The sequence below is a fragment of the Schistocerca serialis genome, chromosome 2, assembly GCF_023864345.2.
Source record: "Schistocerca serialis cubense isolate TAMUIC-IGC-003099 chromosome 2, iqSchSeri2.2, whole genome shotgun sequence".
NCBI classification, from domain to species: Eukaryota; Metazoa; Arthropoda; class Insecta; order Orthoptera; family Acrididae; genus Schistocerca; species Schistocerca serialis.
In genome coordinates this window covers 777,850,603-777,874,038 of record NC_064639.1, presented here as the reverse complement: position 1 = coordinate 777,874,038, position 23,436 = coordinate 777,850,603, and the positions used below count along the sequence as shown (strand labels likewise).

At 40.0% G+C, this 23,436-nt stretch overlaps 1 protein-coding gene across 1 annotated transcript in view; it reads right to left on the bottom strand.

The window, feature by feature from the left end:
• The window catches only part of LOC126455701 (ATP-binding cassette sub-family C member 4-like), a 285,023-nt gene extending 271,260 nt beyond the window's left edge, over window positions 1–13,763 (bottom strand). Inside the window, exon 1 of the mRNA XM_050091469.1 lies at window positions 13,643–13,763. Coding sequence (XP_049947426.1) covers window positions 13,643–13,716 — 74 coding nt within the window. The 5' untranslated portion in view covers window positions 13,717–13,763. The remainder of the gene's footprint in view (window positions 1–13,642) is intronic.
• Window positions 13,764–23,436: the final 9,673 nt, after the last annotated feature.

The following is a 23,436-nucleotide window of genomic DNA, read 5'->3' as shown; positions in this document are numbered from 1 at the left end:
GGGCGATTGAACAGTGGAAAAACGTTGTGTGGTGGCGAATCGATGGCAGAGTGCGGGTATGGCGAATGCCCGGTGAACATCATCTGCCAGCGTGTGTAGTGCCAATAGTAAAATTCGGAGGCGGTGGTATTATAGTGTGGCCGTGTTTTTCATGGAGGTACTTGCACCCCTTGTTGTTTTGCGTGGCACTATCACAGCACAGGCCTACATTGATGTTTTAAGCACCTTCTTGTTTCCCACTGTTGAGGAGCAATTCGGGGATGGCGATTGTATCTTTCAACACGATCGAGCACCTTTTCATTATGCACTGCCTGTGGCGGAGTGGTTACACGACAATAACATCCCTGTAATGGACTGGCCTGCATCGAGTCATTGGGTACACAATACGAACACCTGTGGTTCGACCAGCTGCTAATCTGGAAAGCAGGTGCTACATTTCCGACCTGTTCAGGCCGTGACTGTTTGCTAGCTTCGAAGTCTCTGTAACATTATCTTCCAACAAGATAACGTAAGACTACATGTTGTCCTAACGTGTCTCGACACAGAACGTGTTTGACTGTTGCCCTGGCCATTAAGTTTGTAGATCTCTCCCCCATTGCAAACATCCGGTAAAGCGTTACCTTTCTTTTAATTCCTTTCTTTTATTCCCGTCGTTGCCTCCTCGACGTATAGATTGGACAGTAGAGGCGAAAGACTTCACTTCTGTCTTATATACTTTTTAATGCGACCATTTCGTTCTTTGTCTTCCAACCTTATTGTTCCCTCTTGGTTCTCATTCATATTGTATTTTGCCTGTGTTTCCCCAAAGACTACTCCCATTTTCCTCAAAATTTCGTACATCTTGCACTACGTCACAGAGTCAAACCCTTTCCGTGGGTCGAAAAATCCTATGAACGGGTCTTGATATCTCTTCAGTGTTGCTTCCGTTATCAATCGCAACGCGAGAACTGCCTCTCTGCTGCCTATATCTTTCCGAAAGCCAAATTGATGTCATCTGACTGATAATCAATATTTTTTTCCATTCTTCTGCATATTTTTCTTGTCAGCACTTGGATCCATGAGCTGTTAAGCTGGTTGTGCGATAGTTCTCACACTTATCTGGCCTTGCTATCTTCGGCATTTTGTGGATCATATCTATCCGAAAGTTTGCTGGTACGTCGCCAGTCTCATAGATTCTACACACCAACTCGAATAGTCGTTTGGTTGCCACTTCCCGCAAAAGAAAGGTTCGAGAGTAGGATTAAAATTCAGTGTGGAAGGATTTCAGTGATGAGATACACTGATGACGTTGTCACCCTCGCTGAGTGTGAATAAGATTGGTTGGTTGGTTGATATGGGTGAGGGGACCTAACAGAGGGGTCATCGGTCGCATCGGGTTAGGGAAGGATGGTGAAGGAAGTCGGCCGTACCCATTCAAAGGAACCATTCCAGTATTTTCCTGAATCGATTTAGGGAAATCACGGAAAACCTAAATCAAGATGGCCGGACAAGGGTTTGAAACGTCGTCCTCCCGAATGCGAGTCCAAAATGAAGAAGAATTACAGAATCCGCTGAATGGAATGAACAGTTCATTGAGCACAGAATATGCACTGATAGTAAACCGAAAGAAGGCAAAGGTACTGATATGTAGCAGAAATAAAACAGCGAACAACTTAACATCAAAACTGAGGACCACGAAGTAGAGAAGTTAAGGAATTATGCTATCCTCGAAGCAAAATTACCCAAGACGGACGAAGCTAGGAGGAATAAAAAGCAGACTAACACAGGCAAAGAAGACATTTTTGGCCAAGAGGAGTCTACTGATACCAAACAATTGCATTATTTTGAGGAAGAAATTTCTGAGAATGTACAAAAACGAAATAGAAGAGAATCAAAGCGTTCGAATGTGGTGCTACAGAAGAATTTTGAAAATCAAATGGATTGGTAAGATAAGGTAGGGTCTCCGCCGAATCGACGAAGGAAGGAACATATGGAAAACACTGATAAGAATAAGAGACACGATGATAGGACATGCGTTAAGACATCACGTAATAACTTCCATGGTATTGTAGGGAACTGCAGAGGGTAAAAAGTGTGGGGAAAGACAAAGATTAGAATACATCCAACAACTAGTTGGGGACGTAGGGTGCAAGTGCTACCCTGAGATGAAGATACCAAAACATTGTTGCGCCATTGCTTCCCACCCATTGCGATTGTTGAAGCACATGGCTCTCATGTACCTGTATGGACTTATCTACCTGCATCTGTCATCCAAAGTCATTTCTATTCGATACACAGGTGTTTTAGAGCCGTTGTTTCTGCCAGAGGTAAACTAAATTTCACACTCCGGTGGATACTACGGATGTCTTACTTCCATAGTTCTCCCTCACTCTCTTCTGTGTAGGTAGTAAGTCACAAATGTAATTGAAATTGTTCCTAGCGTTCCAGAGGTATGGTGTAACATACAGAGCCCACGCCACGATTATAGTCTACAAAAGGAGCAACCAGTCACATGAACAACATTTCAGAGTGAGATCCACCATTTTCGGACTTGCAGTAGTTTTGGTCGTTCTAGACTCTAGAGAAGAGGTTCCCAACCTCTGACGGAACACTTCGAGAATCCTGTTACACTGACAGCTCTCCTTGTTTATTTTGAACGTTAATAAAAATTTTGAAAATGATAAAAATGTGTTTTATGCAGTGATTGCTTCAGTTTTAAATTATAATTAATAACACAGAAATCAGAATAAAATTTAAAAAGGTAATTAGTATCCTCAAAATTTCAGAAAAACGGGCATGTTATTAACAGTTTTCCGCGGAACACTTATTAACTTCCCGCGGAATACCAGAAAAGTCAAAAGTTGAAATTTTTATCAACCGTGAGATTTCACAGTTCGGGAAACTCTGCTCTAGAGACATGACTCGGTGATGGAGACATAGTTTTAGACAAGTCTGGATGAACCAGTGAGAAAAGCTATATTTAGTCTTAGTATTACATTTTCGAAAACTCAGAAGTCGTAATTCTTATCACCCGTGATATTTCGTTTTGTTATGAGGCTATGAATTCTTTTTTTTTAATATTCATTTGCTATTGAAAATATGAGTTCAGTGACGCCCTGCATGTCATGTTTGGATTGTACTTCGAAGTAATATTCAGGACAGGCGCTGACAGCGAAAGCCAAGGCTGCGACACACTGCAGCTCATGGCCAGATAAATATCGACTAACGGGACTGGAACTGCGTTTCATTTGTTCGTACAATTTTTACTCTGTTCAGGATATTTATACAACACATTTCACAACAAGCATTAGAAATCACTGTATCACAGTAATCTTCTTTTGGAGAATTTACCGAGAACGCTTCAAACCGATAGTATCCCAGTAAATGTAATCATTAATCACGCCTCACGTCACATAGCTAAACTAGTCGAAAACCTTGTGCTGACATCTTTAAGCGTATTAATCGTGTGTACTTCAAAAAAAAATGTGTGTGAAATCTTATGGGACTTAACTGCTAAGGTCATCAGTCCCTAAGCTTATACACTATTTAATCTAAATTATCCTAAGGACAAACACACACACCCATGCCCGAGGGAGGACTCGAACCTCCGCCGGGACCAGCCGCACAGGTACTTCAAATGGTAAATAACTGTTCGGGCATGTTCTACGTAAGAGGCTAGAAAGGGGTGGACTGTGAACGCCGCTGTCTGTAAAAACAGCACTGAACTTGCTTTTGCTGTTGCACGTACTAATTAACACAGATCGCTTACGCTGAAGGCCTTTCCGTACCTTGTACGCACCGGTGGTGCATCTGCGAGGAGTCAGCGAAGCGGCATTTCTGTTGAGAAACACAGCAATCTGCTGTCCCAGTTAGCACCGCTCCTGAAGCGAGCGGACAGCAACGGAGGGTTCACGAGTGTAATAGCAGCCGTAGACGTCTGCGGAATTGTAATCCGTCTTTGCTGTCTGAATCACGCCCTGTCTGGCCTTCGGGCAGCAGCAGCGCCTGTTTTCAGATATACAGCCATTACGAGTTCGTCGTTGTGTAAATTGTGAGAAAAGCAAGTACCTTGGGGCGAAAGATAATTCGCCTTAAAACCTAAATTATGAACTCTGGTAATTGATCTTCTGCACGAAAGTAACAGAAACGAGTAACTCGCTTTTGTGGCCAAAGTCACTAAATTGTCATGACTCTTTGCCACTTGACGGTGAAGTGACCGCAATATTTGTGGTACAAGGAACATATATCGCATCATTTCTTGGGATGGGGGAAGAAAGGTACGTACCAAATCGTTCGTTTAGCGTTTCCTTTGTTGTTAATGGCGATACGTACGTCGAGTGAGAATATTAAATTGACTTCCTCTTTCGAGTGGCGGTACCGACAGCACGACCAAGTAAAATGTAGGTGTGTGTGTGTGTGTGTGTGTGTGTGTGTGTGTGTGTGTGTGCGCGCGCGCGCGCGCGCGCGCGAGCGCGTGCGCGTGCATGCGTGCGTGCGTGCGTGAAGTGTGTGTGTGTTTCCTGAATTTTATCACAGCTATACCGTATACATTTGTATTTAATGTGTCAGATTTTATTTTCCTTTGGTCGTACGTATTATCCTATCTGTTCCTCTCTGAAGCGGATCACGCTACCCTCATCGCAAGCCTCACACTTCATCTGGAGAGACTGTAAGTGTCGACAACTGTTTCTACACTTTTCCTTCTCAATCGTGACCTTCTTGTCAATGACAACAGAGAAAACTACATTACGCAAGCACCAACTGTAATCATCTACACAATACATCTACTAGGCTGATGGGAACGGACAACTACCACTATTAAGATGATTTTTCCCTGGTCACGCATTGACCCCAAAGATCACCGAGGAGGCTGCGATAAGACTATTATTATTATTATTATTGAAGGAAATAAACCAGTATTAACGAGTTTCAACCCCTACAAAGTGAACAGAACTATTCCATTTTTTTCCCGTTTCAAAATCTGCATCGTGTACGCACCAGTCATAATGTTTCGTGCCAGGCCACGGCACCCTAACTGCTTTGCTTCTAGGATGTTAGAGCAGGCGCCAGACAGTGTTTTGTGAGTTGTAGTTCTGAGTACTGTGTGTGTTGACAGCCAAGATGAAGAGTACGGGAACTGATACAAAGCATAGCCCAAGCAACGCGGGGAAAGAACCTCGGCATCCATTTCCTAGAGAAATCCAAAACAGGGTCTTCTGTGCACCTAAACCCATTGCCAATTAGCATTCCTGTTGCAGAGGCAAAGGTGGTTGACGTTCAGAAAACGTTGGTGAACCGTTTTGGAGCGCAATGGGTAAAGGATACTAGTATGCACTACTATAGACATGTGATCGGAAACAGCAAAGTGATTCAACATGTGAATACAGATGTGGATGACGAAATGTGTGAACAAAAACCTGCAGAAAAGAACCACAACAGTGATTTTGTGTAAAAGAAAGAAAAGGACCATCACCATAATGCCTCAACTTGTGTAACCACTTACGTTCTCACATTGTTAATTCAAAGGATAAAACGGGGCATTATATTATTAATTACGAAAGATGTACGTGCTATAAAAACGCTACAAAGTATTTTTTCACTGTTCCCTTCCCTTTGAGTTTCGAAACTGACAACGGCTTCAGATCGTCGAATAAGCTGGCTACTTAAGGAGTTCACGAATGACAATTAATTCGCCGAATTTAAACTTTGAAAGTATAACAGTTTGCAAGTTACACGTTTTTCTCAAGATGTTAAGAAATACACGTGGCATATATTACCACTCTCCCTCTCATTTGGAGATCGCTTCATTTGTGCAGATGTTACGGATCATCACGAAGTTATGAAAAAGAAGCGCAGAAGTGCAGAGTTTAAGGCGGCCGATATTGGACTGAACAAGTGACGAAAACAAAAGGCAGTGCCTGGTTCAGGAATCCATCTCAATACCGCCTTCAGTGATTTATGAAAATCCAGGAAAACTTAACCTTTTCAGACCAAAATTTTGCTGGAGGGTGGGAACTCTTTTTTAAGCTCTCATGCTCATAGATGATGTTTTAATGCTTTTACAAGTAATACTTGTACATATACATGTATCTATGTTTCAAAATATAATTTTTATGGATTAAAATAATTGATTTTGAAGTAATCAGTGGTATCATAAATAAACTGATGATTCAATAATTACCACGTAAAAAACAACAATAAAATGTTTTCTGATGAACACAAGATGCTGAGCAGTACTATATTCACTTACTGATATTTTTACATTGATGCATAACAGGTGGCAGCACTTGTTCACTACGAAAAAACGAAAAATTCACAAACATGTGCATCAGGTTTCCATCGATGAAAAATATTTTTCTTGTAGCTAAATCAAGTAAAATTTAATGCACACAATTGTAGCCAGTGGTTCTGAAAGGTTTAAATTATGCTGTGATTTGGGGAACGTGTATCCCATTCCTCGCGAATAAGATCCACTGGTTAACTACTGCGTCACTTCAACTGGTCGATGTTTTGAGATGCAGCATGATGATGATAAATTGAACGAAAAACTGCAAGTTATTGCAGGTTCTTGCACGAATATCTATAAGAAAGCCTGTTTCGTTCGAAATATTCAATGTTCATCTCCCACGAGTTTTGTCCATGAAACTAATAATTATCACTCTTATGTAACTGTAATTACGTAACTAAATGAATAAATTGGCAAGAAGTGTTACGCCGTTGACAAATTGATTGACCTTCGCCGCCTCTGACCACCCGACCTGCTTTTTAAGCAAACAAACAAAGTACTAACTTGGTCACACTTAATGTCTGTAAATGAGAAGGACAGACTTTTTGATTACGGCCGAAAAGCTGGTGTTTCGATTCGACGAACAGTTGTCTCAGTTTACGTTTCAGTTTTTCCCCTTGCTCACTCCATAAGAACTTGGAATATACGTTACGTAACACAGCTTCCAAAGCCGTCCAAGACTGTCGTCAGTGGTAATGCACGCTTCCCCCTCAGAGAACTAGCGAAGCACAGACGAAAATGAAATATAAGTTTGTAGGAGCCTCGTTTGAAATTACAACAAACTAGAATGAAGAGATGTCGAGCTTCAGCTGGCAGGAACACGTTATGAGTCAGTGATGCAGCGTACAGAATCGTTAAACTGCAGCTCACCTTTCACGCCAGCAGTTACGTAAGCATGGCAGCGGGTCTGCCTAAGGCGGCAAGTGCAGGCAACGTCCGCTGCCCACGCCGTGTCAAAATACAGAGGTCCTTTTGCAGAGGAGCTGAAGGTGGAAGCTATTTCATCCTTATTGTGCCTGTCAATCGCCTCTCCAGTATCGGCATCACGATATAATTATTGCAGTATTATATAAATATGTATTTCAGTTTCTGCGTACGTTTTAAATTTCGCCCTCGGTTCTTGGTACTCTTGGTCTTTTGTCATCCTTCTGACTTTTGTCTCTAGCCAGTCCCGAACAGAAGTTTAATATATCTTCTTATTCCATTTCTAAATGATAGCATTTGCTTTAAGTGTGCTGCAGTCTTTTTCTGAAATACAAAAATTACTCCGGGAAAAATACATTTTCCAAATGTGGCAAACTGTTCCAAGGTACAACATGATCTTGTGTCTAGCAACAAATATATAGGCCAAACAAGCAGCAATTTCCAAATTAGATACCGAGAACATACCAGAAACAGTGACACAAACCCATCTACATTATTTAACCATGTAAAAACTGAAAATCACAACATAAACTAGATTGAAAAGTCGATGCAAATTCTCCACATAACACCAAAAGGCGCAATATTGAACTTTCTGGAAGAGATAGAAATCTATATACACACCCGCAAATATCCAGAAAAAATTTTAAACGAACATACCGATTTAAAACATAAAAACTATTTTGATAATTTTATTGAAATTATTGACCACGGATAATTTCATAAAACGAACACCAATATACACCTGCAAAGATTTTACTGCCATACAACTCCATAGATTTATAAAAACAAATCTGTAACCATGTAACATCGGTGACAAATCGAAGCTGTCAAACTTGCAAAATGTTAACAAGATCTTTACGATACTGGCCAACAAAGAAATATTCCATTTCTGAGATATTACTTAACGAGATATTTATAATTTCGTCTGTGCTTTGCTTAAAAACGAACCAAGTAAGATATATGACAGCAAGAGCGTCAACAACCTAATATCGAAGTAAGTCTTACGTCAAAAGTACAAAATAATTATTTATTACGTAAACTCACAGATATACGATCTAAATGTTGCAGAGTGCTTGAAAGTGGCCTTTGAGCCGAAATAGGCCTATAGCCAATGAAAATAAAGTCACAATAATAACAACTGTTACACAAAGCAGCGTTTTGGCTTAATGCACACATGATGTCCTTACAAGACATATATAATGCTGCAGACCCAGAAGAATTTTAAATTTTTTTTATTGAGATTAAAAAGCACTGCAATCGAGAAAAATCTTGTTAATACGGTACTTAATAGTCTATGTGTTACGTTACTGATCCAATACACACAAATAATCATTAAGTGAAATCAACTGAAGAAGTACCATCAAAAACCAGTTAAATAAACTGAAATAGAAGCATTTGTCAACTGACACAAATTTCCATTTTGAAAACAGGGAAAATTGTTAAGACATTAAAGAAATTAGGTTCATTCGCAGATATCACGTGTTCCATGGTAGAAGATCTTCTTCCGTTTTAAGGTACAAGATGGCGCACGACGTATGGCTTAAGCATTTACGTATTATGTAACTGGTTTTAAAAATATATAATTTCAGTTACCATAAAACTCTGTAACTGAAGACTTAAAAATATCCTCCAAATAGCTTTAATAATTACAGCACTGAACTGTGTAGAACTCGTAATATTTACAAACGCTGCACAAAACAAAATCTCATGTGTCACAAAACACGTCCTTCATGTGATGCTAAAATCAGTCACTAGACTGAAACACCGATCAGGAAGCGTCATGTATTCCTGGCTACACTATCCTCCAGGTATAGCACTCCCCCCTACCACACGAACCTCATCCTGTATATTCTTGCGACATCTGGCAATGAACAGTTTACGCATGTACGTACGTTCAGAAGTAAATTTATGTTGCCTTCAACACCGCACTGAATAAAACATTTAAGACTCCGAAATTTTCTTCTTCCCTCTGCTGTTTACTATCTTTCATTCTTCAACATGGCTTTCAGTCTGACCACTATCCCCGTATCTGATAATCCTACTTTCGTTCTCCTTTATTTCCATTCACTGCCGCTTTTATGTTATTACTATTATTTTTTCGACTGATACTAATAATCATTAATATATTTATTGTAGCAGTCTCAGCTGTAATTATTAGTCACGTTTAATAACTAGTTTGTCACCTTTGATGATAATTTTCTGATGTGTAAAACACGAGTTATGAAAGGTCAAAATTCTTTAAAAAGAACGTAGTCATAAGTTCCAAAATGAAATGAACAGCGCTAAAGTATATCTGTGACAACATTCCGTGGCTTCTGTCATTTGAGCAAAGCTAGTTATCAAGTGTGACTCATTGCAGCTGAGACTGTTACAGTAAATATAAAAGAAATACATGAAGTTTTGGCAACTCTTCCAACAGTACGTCAGCAGTTATTGATTTTATTAATCATATTGTTCTTGAATATATCGTTGTTTATTATTATTATTATTATTTCTTCCAAGCATTGTGCAAATTGTCTAGTCCATGCTTTTTTTAGTAGACGAGAGGCACAATGAAAGCCTACAATCAATGTGAACACACACTTAACTTATAGAAAGTGTTCTTCTCCTAAAATTTTTGTTAACTGCTCCTGATACAAGCAGGACAGACACTGAATCTGCGTGGAAAAAAAAAAGAACATGAAAGAATTTTGCTTCATATACCTAGGCACTACTAGTTTATAGCAGAATAGCAAGTAGGCTTACGAAACAGACCAATAAGGATCTGAGTGTGCAGAATGGTACAGAATTCTCAGTTGCTTTCTTCATTTTTACGTAAAGGATCTGGCTGGTGCTTACGCAACCGTTTAAGACTATTGGTTCGCGCTGGTGTGTTGTGTAACGAAGCAACTTCTCGTGATACTACCTACACAAAGGCATAAAGATTGAGAACGATTAGATTAGTATTGGAAAGCATGCTTCAATAAAAACTAATGTGAAGCACTTTGCGTTCAACCTTTTACGGGCGCCGAGCTTTTAGGCGAAGAGAAATGCGGTACTGAAACTGCAAAGCAATGAGACTACGACGAATAGGATATGTTCCTTGCTTCAATGAACTCCCCGAAATTCAAGTAGTAATTAGTTTTTGTGCACATAGACAAAAGTACAGTATGTTTTGAACAGTCTAGCATAACTGAAATTCTGGGTTCCTTTAGAAGTAAGAAAATAGTTATTATTTGTTTCAGGCTTATTGCAATTTTACACTCAATTCAAGTTGATTTACAAGTTTTCGATGTTCTGAACTGTAAATGTGAGACATTACAGAAAATGGATTACGAAATATAAGACAAAGGATAAAATTACGTAATGTAAAGCATACGCAAAATAATTATTATAATAATTATTTGAGACATTTTATTTCTTTTACGATGACTGGGAAAATAATTTTCATTTTTGACGCATATTAAAGAATTTTAAATTTTTTCATCTTGTAATCCAATTTGAGGGAGGCATGTTTTGAATCGATAATGTCGGATCTCATTTAACTGTCGGCTGTGTCTATTATGAAACTTCGTTTCGATTTTACCACGGGTTCTATAATATTTCCGCGCCTTTGGTTCGTTGCATCTGTAAAGTCACTTAAGCAAGTGGGCGTGAGTGGTGATAGTTAATACATTAATAGTGTATGCATGTCTTTGTAATTAATATATAGAGGACATTTCCAATTCGTTGATACAGCAATTGTTAAAAAGATTAACATTCCAAAGGTTACTAAAGGTTCGAATCCTGCCTCGGGCATGGATGTGTGTGATGTCCTTAGGTTAGTTAGGTTTAAGTATTTCTAAGTTCTAGGGGACTTATGACCACAGCAGTTGAGTCCCATAGTGCTCAGAGCCATTTGAACCATTTTTTGAATTAACAAGGTTTGTTGTTAATACTAGTACGATGCTACACGCGCAAAATCGCCTAGCATCAAGTCATTTAAGGTACCATAGCACGGCAGAACGCAAGCCTTACTTTTCCACTGTTGCCATTTATGTATGTTATTCATCTACAGTGTTCTATCTCTATCTGTCTCGCCAAAGGAGGGCAAAACGGTATTGAACTCCCAGTAACATAAGAAAATAGGAAAAATGAATATTGAAAAGAGATAAATATAGACCTGCTTAACAATTATGTAATAGTGTTAGAGTTTTCGAACGAAACGCACCTTTGTTACGTCCAAGCTACAAGTGTAACAACTTTTACGCTTTAGGATGTAGGTAACAATGTAGGACAGTCATAAATAAATCAGCCACTCGCTAGTGAGCTTGATTGCCAGTGGACATAGTCTCTGGAAGTGTTTCTAAATTCGGAAGAGTCTTGCCAAAACTCAAGGGAATCTATTTTAACAAGCAGTATAGGAAATGTCTGTTGGAGTTTTTGTAACCAGACCTTCGCAATCTTTCCAGTAGATGAGGCGCCTCTATCGCAGGTTCTGAGGCCATTACGTGGCATAAAGAGAAACACCCGGATGTGTAAGCCGACGCTCTTAATACGAGCATATACTTCGAACCATCCGGGGGATTTCCACCACAGAGAAATGCTTAGAGTAAGTACAGCCTTTAAAAAGCATATCGATGTAATTTGGCAGATTTTTGTAGGAAAAATGGGAGATATTTCAGATGATACTAGCGATCAAATTATGAACTGCTACAACATTCGCTAATCACTAAATTTCTTCACTGCCAATTTTGTTTCAGATGGTTTCGGGTAGTATGACGACATTTCATTTAATTCTTTTCCCTCAGTACGCTGTATAAATGAAGAACTGATTCTGTATCTGCTACGAACACTAGTGCGAAGTTCTTCAATCATCAAGACATAGAAAACAGGGCTAGCACGTGGGAAAGATAACTTAATAGGGAAAGAAGAAATAAAGAAAAGAGAAGAGAAAAAGCAATCGCTTATGAACTAGGATACATGAGTAAATCAACGAAGGACTCCAGCATCAGTCTGAAACGGCTTTGTGGAAGCACGAAAAACTTCATCAAAAATGGTTCAAATGGCACTGAGCACTATGGGACTTAACTTCTGTGGTCATCAGTCCCCTAGAACTTAGAACTACTTAAACCTAACTAACCTAAGGACATCACACACATCCATGCCCGAGGCAGGATTCGAACCTGCGACCGTAGCGGTCACGCGGTTCCAGACTGAAGCGCCTTTAACCGCACGGCCACACCGGCCGGCAAAAACTTCATCAAAATTGCCGAACGCGACCAGAACCCTGCTCTTCCCGAATGTAAGACCGGTCTTTACCAACTGCACCACAATGTACGATGGAAAAAGTTTCTGCAATGCTCGAATGTTCGCAGCTTCTAGCTGCCAAAATCACTGGTAATTATGCATTGTTGCTCTGGTGCAATTTTGTGACCGTAACGTCCACTAACAAAGCCAAAGTAATTTGAGATGTCATGGAACAGATGCGAGAAGCGGCACACGTGTCAAAACCGAGGTGGAAGTCACACTGTATTTTGCTGCCCATTCGATGATATCGTAGGGGAGAGTGTTTTACCTGGAGGACACTGTACGTAGGGACACATGATGTTTCCTGGACTGTGTTTCAGTCTAATGGGTGACTTTAGAATCACATGGGGACCGCCGTAAGCAGTTCCCGGCATTATCTATTGTTTTTGTTGTTGCGGCTGATGAGGTTGTGTTGTGTGCAGCGCTTGTAAATATTACGAGTTCTACATGTTTAAGTGCTGTATTATATGTTAAAGCTATTTGGAGGATATAGTTCATTTTTAGTTACAGAGTTTTTTGGTAAGCAAGTTACAGAACACTTTTAGAAGTAGTTACGTAACGCGTGGACAGTTAAGGAGTAGTTCGTACGTAAGAAGTTCTACCTCGGAATACGTGATATTTGCAAAGCAACCTAGTTTCTATAACGTCTTATCAGTTTTTCTTGTCTTGAAATTGATAATTTGTGTAACTGGCAATAATTTGCATTTGAAAATGATTTTGTTTTGCAAATGGTTTTTGATACTACTTATTCTTAATTTGATTTCAGTTACTGATTATTGATTTGTAGGAGGGTAATGATGTAACAAAGAGGCTATTAAATACTCACAAGATATTCCCGAATCCTCTACTTGTTAGTATCGAAGTTAGTTCAGTAGCTTTGAGACAGGATACGGACGGTCTGTATTTTTTCTTCCACCGTGTTCATTTCGTTCAGCGCTGGTAACTTCACACGCACGGGTAATAGAGACATCTGAAGAATTCCGAAACCATTTTTACCTCAGACGCCTTTGTCGTAGTATGTCTATAAAATAAGTGCTCACTTGAATACGGATGGTACGGCTGAACGTCTATAGTGCAGGTGGGAGCGGCGCCGCAGCGCACCTCTCGGATAGTGCGTGAAATTTGCGCAGTACCGCCGAGAGCTGCGAGGAGCAGCTGCCGGGTAGCCGGTGGCCGGCGACTTACCAGAAGCAGAGCACGGACAGCGGGTTGGCCGTCTTGCGCGGGTTGGCGCGCGTGCGCTTCCTGCCGGCGTCCATAGCGAGTGTGCGGGTAGCTGCTTCTGGACGCAGGATGCTGCGGCCGCCGTGTCAGGGCGGCGCGGTCTGCCGTCTGCGAGCGCCGCCGGCCGCCGCTGGAGCCGCTGGAAGGGGACACGTGCGAGCGCGAGGGCGGGCGGCGGCGCCGAGCACCCGCTGGAAGGCCGCGCGCCCGAGTGGAAGAACGAGTTCTCTCCGAGAGCGACGCTTGGCGCCAATTGTTTGCCACGCTCTTGGCAGGCTGGACACCGGCACTCACCAACGTCACCAGTGTCCGTCTCACACTGGGGTGGCAAAAGTCAGGAGATACCTCCTAATAATGTGTCGGACCTGCATTCTCCCGGCGTATTGCAGCAACTCGACACGGCACGGACTCAATAAACAGTTGGAAGTCCCTTGCAGAAAGATTGAGCCATGCGGCCTCTATGGTCGCCCATAACGGCGGAAGTGTTGCAGGTGCAGGATTTTGTGCACGAACTGACCGCTCCATTATGTCCCATATATGCTGTACGGGATTATCGTCGGGCGATCTGGGTGGCCAAACCATTCGCTCGAATTGTCTTCAATCTTCAAACCAATCGCAAACAACTATGTGCCGGTGACGTGGCCCATTGTTCAAATGGTTCAAATGGCTCTGAGCACCATGGGACTCAACTTCTGAGGTCATTAGTCCCCTAAAACTTAGAACTACTTAAACCTAACTAACCTAAGGACATCACACACATCCATGCCCGAGGCAGGATTCGAACCTGCGACCGTAGCGGTCTCGCGGTTCCAGACTGCAGCGCCTAGAACCGCACGGCCACCTCGGCCGGCTTGGCCCATTGTCTTCCATAAAAATTACATCGACGAAATCACTGGTGACAGTGCCACTAAAGCAATTAAACACGGTTTTCCGAAACTCCTTCACCATAGAAGACGAAGTAAATATTCCCGAATTCCAATCAAGAACAACTGCCAAGATCAGAAACATAGAAGTAGATATCCTCGGTGTAAAAAAGCAGCTTAAATCACTTAATAAAGGCAAGGCCTCCGGTCCAGAATGTATACCAGTCAGGTTCCTCTCAGCGTATGCTGATAAATTAGCTCCATATTTAGCAATCATATACCACCACTCGCTCACAGAAAGATCGTACTTAAAGACTGGAAAATTGGTCAAGTCGCCCCAATACCCAAAAAGGGAAGTAGGAGTAATCCGCTGAATTACAGGCCTGTATCACTAACGTAGCTTTGCAGTAGGGTTTTAGAACATATACTGTATTCGAACCTTATGAAGTACCTCGAAGAAAATCATTTATTGACACATAGTCAGCACGGTTTCAGAAAACTTGTGAAACACAACTAGCTGTTTATACTCATGAAGTAATAAGAGCTATTGACAGGGGATGTCAAATTGATTCCACATTTTTAGATTTCCAGAAGGCTTTCGACACCGTTCCTCACAAGCGTCGTCTAACCAAACTGCGTGCCTACGGAGTATCACCTCAGTTGTGAGACTGAATTCGTAGTTTTCTGTCAGAAAGGTCACAGTTCGTAGTGAAAGACGGAAAGTCATCGAGTAAAACAGAAGTAATATCCGGCGTTCTCCAAGGAAGTGTTATAGGCCCTCTATTGTTCCTGATCTATATTAACGACATAGGAGACAATCTGAGTAGCCGTCTTAGATTGTTTGCAGATGATGCTGTCATTTACTATCTTTTTAAGTCATCAGATGATCAAAACGACTTGTAAAATGATTTAGATAAGATATCTGTATGGTGCTAAAAGTGGCAATCGACCCTGAGTAAAGAAAAGTGTGAAGTTATTCACATAGTACTATAAGAAATTAGCTAAATTTTGATTACGGGATAAGTCACACAAATCTGAGGGCTGTAAATTTAACTAAATGCTTAGGGATTACAATTACAAATAACCCAAATTGGAACAATCACATAGATAATATTGTGGGTAGAGCAAACCAAAGACTGCGATTCATTGGCAGAACAAGTAGAACGTGCAACAGGTCTACTAAAGAGACTGCTTACACTACGCTTGTCCGCCCTATTCTGGAGTATTGCTGCGCGGTGTGGGATCCGCATCAGTTGGAACTGACGTATGACATCGAAAAAGTACAAAGAAGGGCAGCTCATTTTGTATTATCACGAAATAGGGGAGATAGTGTCACAGACATGATACGTGAACTGGAGTGACAGTCATTAAAACAAAGGAGATTTTCGTTGCGACGGGATCTTCTTATGAAATTTCAATCACCAGTTTTCTCCTCCGATTGCGAAAACATTCTGTTGGAACCCACCTACATAGGGAGAAACGATCGTCACCATAAAATAAGAGAAATCAGGGCTCGCACAGAAAAATTTAAGTGCTAGTTTCTCCCACGTGCCGTTCGACAGTGGAACAGTTGAGAGACAGCATGTAGGTGGTTCATTGAACCGTCTGCCAGGCACTTTCTGTGAATAGCAGAGTAATCACGTAGATGTAGATGTAGATCGTTGTTTGGGAACATGAAGTCCATGAGTGGTTGCAAACCATCTCCAAGGAGCCAAACATAACCGTTTCCAGTCAATAATCGGTTCAGTATGACCATTCCATGTAAACAGAGCCATTATGGTGTAAGACGTCCTTGACTATGTAAGAGGTCCATGACTAAGGAATTTATTGCTAACGCACTCGAGCAGGTGTAATTTCGATGGATTGCTCACGCGCTGCCTGCGATATGTAAGCTATAAGAGAATCTCAGACCAGAGAGCAGTGTTGGCTGCAGTAACAGCGGTGTCAGCAGTAGGAGTAAGTAGCAGCTAGCAGTCGTGTGTATGGAGTTGGCTGCGCCGGTCGTGGTGAGCGATGGCGGTGCGTGAGCGGTGTAGTATAAGGTAAAAGCAGCCGCGGGCATATGTAGTTTGTTACAAGTAAATTTGTACTATTGTTATATCAAGTCCCATGTGAATGTTTCAAAAAATCTTTTAATAATAATCTTTTTTTATAAAATTAACCGTTTAAGAATCATTCATCTGAATTTAAAGAATTTACTAATTTCTGCAATCCATGGTCATCCCTATTATCGTAAAGAAAAATCAGTTGTTTCTTTCTATACGTGACAAATCTAGCGGCCAGCATTGCACTGGGCTGTGCTAGAAAATTTTCATACAGGAGCAAACATATACACGTTATCCGGCGACTTCATTGAGGTAAGAATTTTCAGTTTATTCGGTATGATCTTTCAGGGCCATTACGCAGCACTGCTGACGTCCAAATTTACCAGTTTATATTCAAATCCAATTAATTATTGAAAGGTCACAATTTTTATTGGGAGGTTAGTCACGTTATTATTGCGAGGTTACGGAATAATAAACTATTTCGAGGTTATGGTAAAGTAAACTGTTGGGAGGTTAACTAAATGTGAATGTTATACATATTATTTTTACTGTTGGGATGTTACGCTTTTAGACAATCGGCCAGGATCGTATTTTTTTGTGAATTCCTGAGAAGTCGTCAGTTATACTGTATATATATCAGCTCTTATCTACCTAATGTTAAATGTAGTTTGCATCTGGCACAACGCATTTACTAATTTGTCGCTCTTTCATTCACAGATCATCGGCAATTTATTGCTCTTTGTTGTTATTGTACTTGTACCATTTTGCTTTGTCTTTGATTTTGTGCCTACTTATGACTTGTGAAAATGCCGCGAAAAACTGCCAACAGTACATCGCGATCCGTAATGAGTGAAAAGCCGACTTGAATAATCTGACTGATAATACTAGCGACACTCTTAATGATAATCCTCCAATTTCAGACAATCAGTGGGTGCCGACCACCAGCAATGATTTTATTTCAAATGATGAACAAACAAATTCAATTATGTCCACACTAAATTTAACGACAATTGTTGACGCGATAAGTTCCGACACAATGAACACTGCCCAGTTTAACACACCGGATTTGCGAAATTTACTCAGTGAACAGATAAATGTTTCAAACGAAGACGAACCATGTACGCAAAATATGTCAGATTTATTTGATTCCGATGTAGTGACCAACAGTGCACATCCTATTATCAAAGCTTTTCCTGAAACAGACAATGTCAAAATGGTTACACAAAACGTGACACATGCAGATACACCATCACACAGCACAGAGAAAAGAGTCGCTAATTTTGGCTTGGATCAAGTTATGGCTGTATTGCTACAACAATTATAGGCAACTTAATGAAAATCTCAAACAGTCGCATGGAAAACACGACAACCTTAATGAATCAAGCGAACAACTTAGTGAACAGAACAAACAACTTTGTGAACAGAATACAGCCGTTGCCGTGCAATGTCATGAACTAAACAACAATTACGTGAGGAAATTAAAGCTTGTGGTAGGAACAGTAGTGAAGAAATTAGATCTGTTGCACAAGAATTAAGTAATACACATGCAGCCACAACAAAATTACTTAGAGATGAAATTAGTGCAGTTGCTAAACAATGTTCAGAAAACGCAGCACAGTTACACGACGAGTTTAAATTAATGTCAGCAGAACTTTCATGCACTCTGGATGCGAAAGTCGACAAGAAATTTGATGAACGTTTTAATCACCACCTACAAAACAGTGAAATGCGTTACCGCAAATTGATAGAGGAATAGAACAAAGTAAAGAAACAAGTCATGGAAAAAATTACTACACAGAGACGGGAAGATAAGCGTAAGTTGTTTACGAAAGCAAAAACATACATAGACAACAACATTGCTACAGTATCAGACGAAATCAGTACTATCAAACAGTTGAACACGGAATTGTATGATGAAATCTCCGGTCTTAAAACAAAAACAGACACACACACAGTAGACTTTCAAACAGTGACCAGCAGACTTGAACAATTGGAAATAATACAGGATCCTGAAGCCATTAAAGCAGACATTAAGAAATTAAACGAAACCACACGTACAACGCAAAAACAAATTAATGCTTGTGACACTAAAAATGACGATCAGGTAAAAGCACTGACTGAAAAAATTGATGAACTGACCAGTCGTATTGACGTTATCGAAAATAACGATGACACCAAATCAGACGATACGTCACCAATTTCGTTCAATCAAACACCCGAAATCCAAAACATACAGCAGACAGTCAGTGAGATAGGTTCGTCCTATAATACATGACGTAGAAAATTGTTATCTTTACAGCAAGAAGTGACGGAGATGAAAAATATTTCAGCCTCTAACACGACACAGCATACGCCACATTCCGAACATTTCTCAAACTCACACAGCCCTTATAATTTAGGTAATTTACAGAGAGTACGTGACTTAGATTCCGAACAGTCACAGACGAACAGATTATCATACAATCCTGAACCTGTTCAGACATTCAGAGACGATAATTTTGATTATAAGCACTTTCTGTCCGTTAGAAAATTTAAGGTATTTAAGAATGACAGAACACAGATTCACACTTTGGACTGGATACAACAATTTAGCTTTGCTTTTCCATCAACTAGGCCCGTAACACACAAACTTGAATTTATTTGCAGTTTTTTGGAAGGCGAACCGGCAACTCGTATGAGACCAATCGCGAGACAATGTTATTCGGTAGAAGAATTTCAGAATGCTTTTTTGTCAGCGTATTGGTCGAAGACGACACAGCGCGGAATCAAGGATCAGTTAATTAGCTTACCGAATTATGAGAACTCAAATTTTCCCACTGTCACGCAATTTTTTTAACACATGGTACAACAGAACCAATACTTAAGTGAGTCGTACAGTGAATCAGCACTTATCCAATTATGTATTTCAAAATTACCACGATCGTTAAGAGTATCACTTTTAACAGGACAGAAGAAAGAAAATATTTCGGCATTCAGAGATCTGTTACAGCTTTTGGAAGTTCAGCAATCAGATTATTCCTTCATAAACAAAAAGTTTTCACATCATAACCAAGGCCAACAAGCACACAGTAATTACGATCAGCCACGCTATTTTAATAGCAAAGGTGATAGACGCTCCAGGAATGACAACCACCAGAACTTTAATAAAGACAAAAATTTAATTATCAGTATCATCAAAATTATCAGCAGCACCAAACAAATTTTGATAATAATAGAGGTTTTTCCGCACAACAACAACAAAACCAGCCGGTTATCATACCTAACCAACAATGTGGTCTGCAAGGGCAACCAAGCTTTACTGTTTCGCTGCCTCCACGTATAGCGTCGGCTCCGCCCAATAGTAACGCACAGCATCAAGGAAATCAATATGTACAGAAAACACATCATTTCAATTCCTATCGCAACGCGCCGTATAGTAATGACTATCATGACAGACGTAAAAGTAATGAACACAGTTTTCAGCGCACGTTTAATAACAGTAGATCTTATCAGCAGCAGAATCAGCCACAACGACAGATTACCATGAATGAACCAGACAGTCGGTATTATCCCGAACCTAATACGTCAGGACGAAATAACAGAACAGTACAAATAGTCGATATGCCACAGCATCCTCCAGCAAATAACAGCACGTCAGAAAGAATATGACTAGATACAGTACAGATTGCATCTTCCAGCAACGTAAGCAATACTTTTGACACACAGAATCTTGTTCACGAGAATGTTATAACTTTTGACGATATCCGAGACACACTTTTGCATGAAAAACCAGTTATTCAAAAAACTATTTCCCACCCTGTATTTGAAGTAAATGTTGGATAATCCACATTTTCAGCAGTAATCGATTCTGGATCACCTAAGTCAGTTATAAATGAAGAAACTTTCAACGAATGTAACAAAGAGAACACCTATCCTACATTACCATTAGGCAAAACTAAAGTAAAAGGAGCAGTATTTGGTAAAGGGGTAGATGTAAAATTACAGACACACTTATCGTTTTGTATTGCAGGTCATATGTTCCACTCAAATTTTTGGATTGTTCCCTTATTAACGACAGACGTTATTTTAGGTACGATTTTTTTGGTACAACATGACGCAATTATTGACTTTCAAAATTCCTATTTAATGTTAAAGGATGAAAAGGTACAACTGGCATTAGAATTTCAGCACGCTTTATCTGCAGAAGAACAAGCAATTAATCGGGCAGAGGTCATTTCTAGATCGCGCAACATAGACTGTCATTCCACATTGTTCACAGATACGTACGTACACAACTACAATACACCAGACGAAGCCGACTATGACGGTATCCAAATGATTTCAGGTAAGGTAAAACAGAGCAGTGCAAATACAGATGACGAACGTACTCAGCTACGCGAAATTATTTTACAGCAAGTTCCAGTTTTTGACAACATTCCTGGTACTATGTCCGGTTTCATGTATGAATTTCAAGTTAAACAGCATGACACATCTAAAGCCAGACATTATCCCATTCCATATATTCACAGGGAACAATTTAAGAAAGAATCGCAAGCTATGCTGGACCAAGGTATTATTGAACCGGCAGTTAGTCGTACATAAACCCGGTCCATACTGTTATGAAAAAGGATGGATCACTTCGCCTCGTACTTGATTAGTGTCATGTCAACGACATTATTATTAATGAAACAGATCGCCCACAGACACTAGAAGAACTTTTACAGAAATTTCATGGTACTGCTATTTATTCCACATTAGATTTGAAATCGGGATTTTGGCAAATTCAGCGCCATCCGAACTGCAGAAAGCACACATCATTTCTCTGTTTTGGTGATTGTTATCAATTTTGCAAATTCCCATTCGATCTAACAATTTCTTCAGCAGCATTCATTCGCGATTTAAATACTATACTTTCGACAGAACTTAAAGACATAATCACAACGTATGTAGACGACATCCTTATTGCAGAAGCTAACTGGTCTGAACACAATTTGATTCTGGAACAACTGTTGCAAACTTTTCGTGCACAAGGACTCACAGTTAACTTTAGCAAATCGCACTTTGGCAAAACTTCTATAAAATTTCTTGGACATGTAATTTCAGCAGAAGGCACTGCGCCTGACCCGGAAAAACTTCAAGCTTTGCGTTACATTACTGTTCCAACGACGAAGAAGCAACTAAGCTATCTGGGATTAATTAACTTTTTCCATAAATTTATTCATTACTCTCCTTTAGACACCCCTAGATTATGCCAATTGACGGGTAAAAACGCTGTTTGGTCCTGGGATAGCCAAGCACAGTCTGAATTTGTTAATTTAAAACAAGCTTTGTTGAACACACCACTTTTATCCCACCCAGATCTTAAGAGAAATTTTTCGATTGCCACCGACAGTTCTAACACCGCTTTAGGCGTACACATTTTTCAGGAGATTGAAGACGACAGTACTGCAGTAATTAAAAAAAATCGCCTTTGCAAGTCGAATTCTGTCACCTGCTGAACGCAATTATTCTGTTACAGAACTTGAAACATTATGTGTTGTATGGGCATTTACGCGATTTAGACGTTTTCTTTATGGAAGACGTACTACCGTTTATCCAATCATAGAGCTATACAGTTTTTACCTTCAGCTAAATTTACACATGACAGGTTAAGCAGATGGAAGCTCTATTTACAGGAATTTAATTTTCAATTGTTCACATTCCCGGTACACAAAACATTGTAGCAGACGCACTATCCCGTTCTCTCAGCAACAATCAGGAAGACATCGCAACCAATTTCTGCCAAGCAAATTTTAGTGTCATGTACATTCAACAAGTTGCATTTGAAAATTTCATTTCGTCGTCATTACGAGACATAACACAAGAGTAGAACAAAGACAACATATGGAAAGAAATTAAACACCTTCGGCAAGATAGGAATAACGTTACCATTAGAAACCGTTATACTGTACGCAAGAACATTCTGTTCCGCAGCTCTCACCCTGACAGAAACCACTGGTTATTATTTATTCCTGACGAACTTGTTAACAAATTAATTTGGTATACTCATTTAAGTTACTCAAATTATTGAGCGAGAAAAAGTTTTCTTATACTGAGACAGAACTGTTATTTTGCCAACATGGAGAAATGTACTCGGCGAGTTTTAGCGTCATGTAAAATCTGCCAGAGAACTAAATCAGACACGACTTCACATATTCCTCCGTTACATCATATTGTACCCATTAAATTAAGACACATGGCCGTTGCAGACATTTTTGGTCCGATTCCCAGATCTAATAGAGGATTTTGTTACATGTTTGTCGCTGTTGAAGTCACTTCGAAATTTGTTACCTTTACTCCGTTACGCAAAGCTACTGCTAAATCTATTTCGAATGGATTTGTAAAACATTTTTTATTCAATGTAGGGCATGTATTGAAAGTAATGTCCGACAATAGACCACAAATTCGATCTGCGATATGGACATATATGTTACGAGCTAGAAACATTTCTCCGATCTATATATCCAGGTATCACACTTCTTCGAACCCTTCTGAACGACTGATGAAAGAAATTGGTAAACTATCTAGAATATACAGCCATTAAAGATATATTGATTGGGATACACACATACTCTCATTTCAGGATGTAATTAACTCGATACCAAATTAATTTACTATGCTATTTCCGACTGTTATATTGAAAAATGTTGAACAACCTAACAAAATTAAAGAATTAGTATCTTTTCCTACATCTCGTCGACTACGCCACCATGAAATAATTGACTTTGCGCTCAATAACATCAAACGTGCCACAGAGCGCCGTAGAAGACAGCAAAAACAGGTCTGTACACACCGTGATTTTCGCATTGGACAGAAGATATTAGTACGC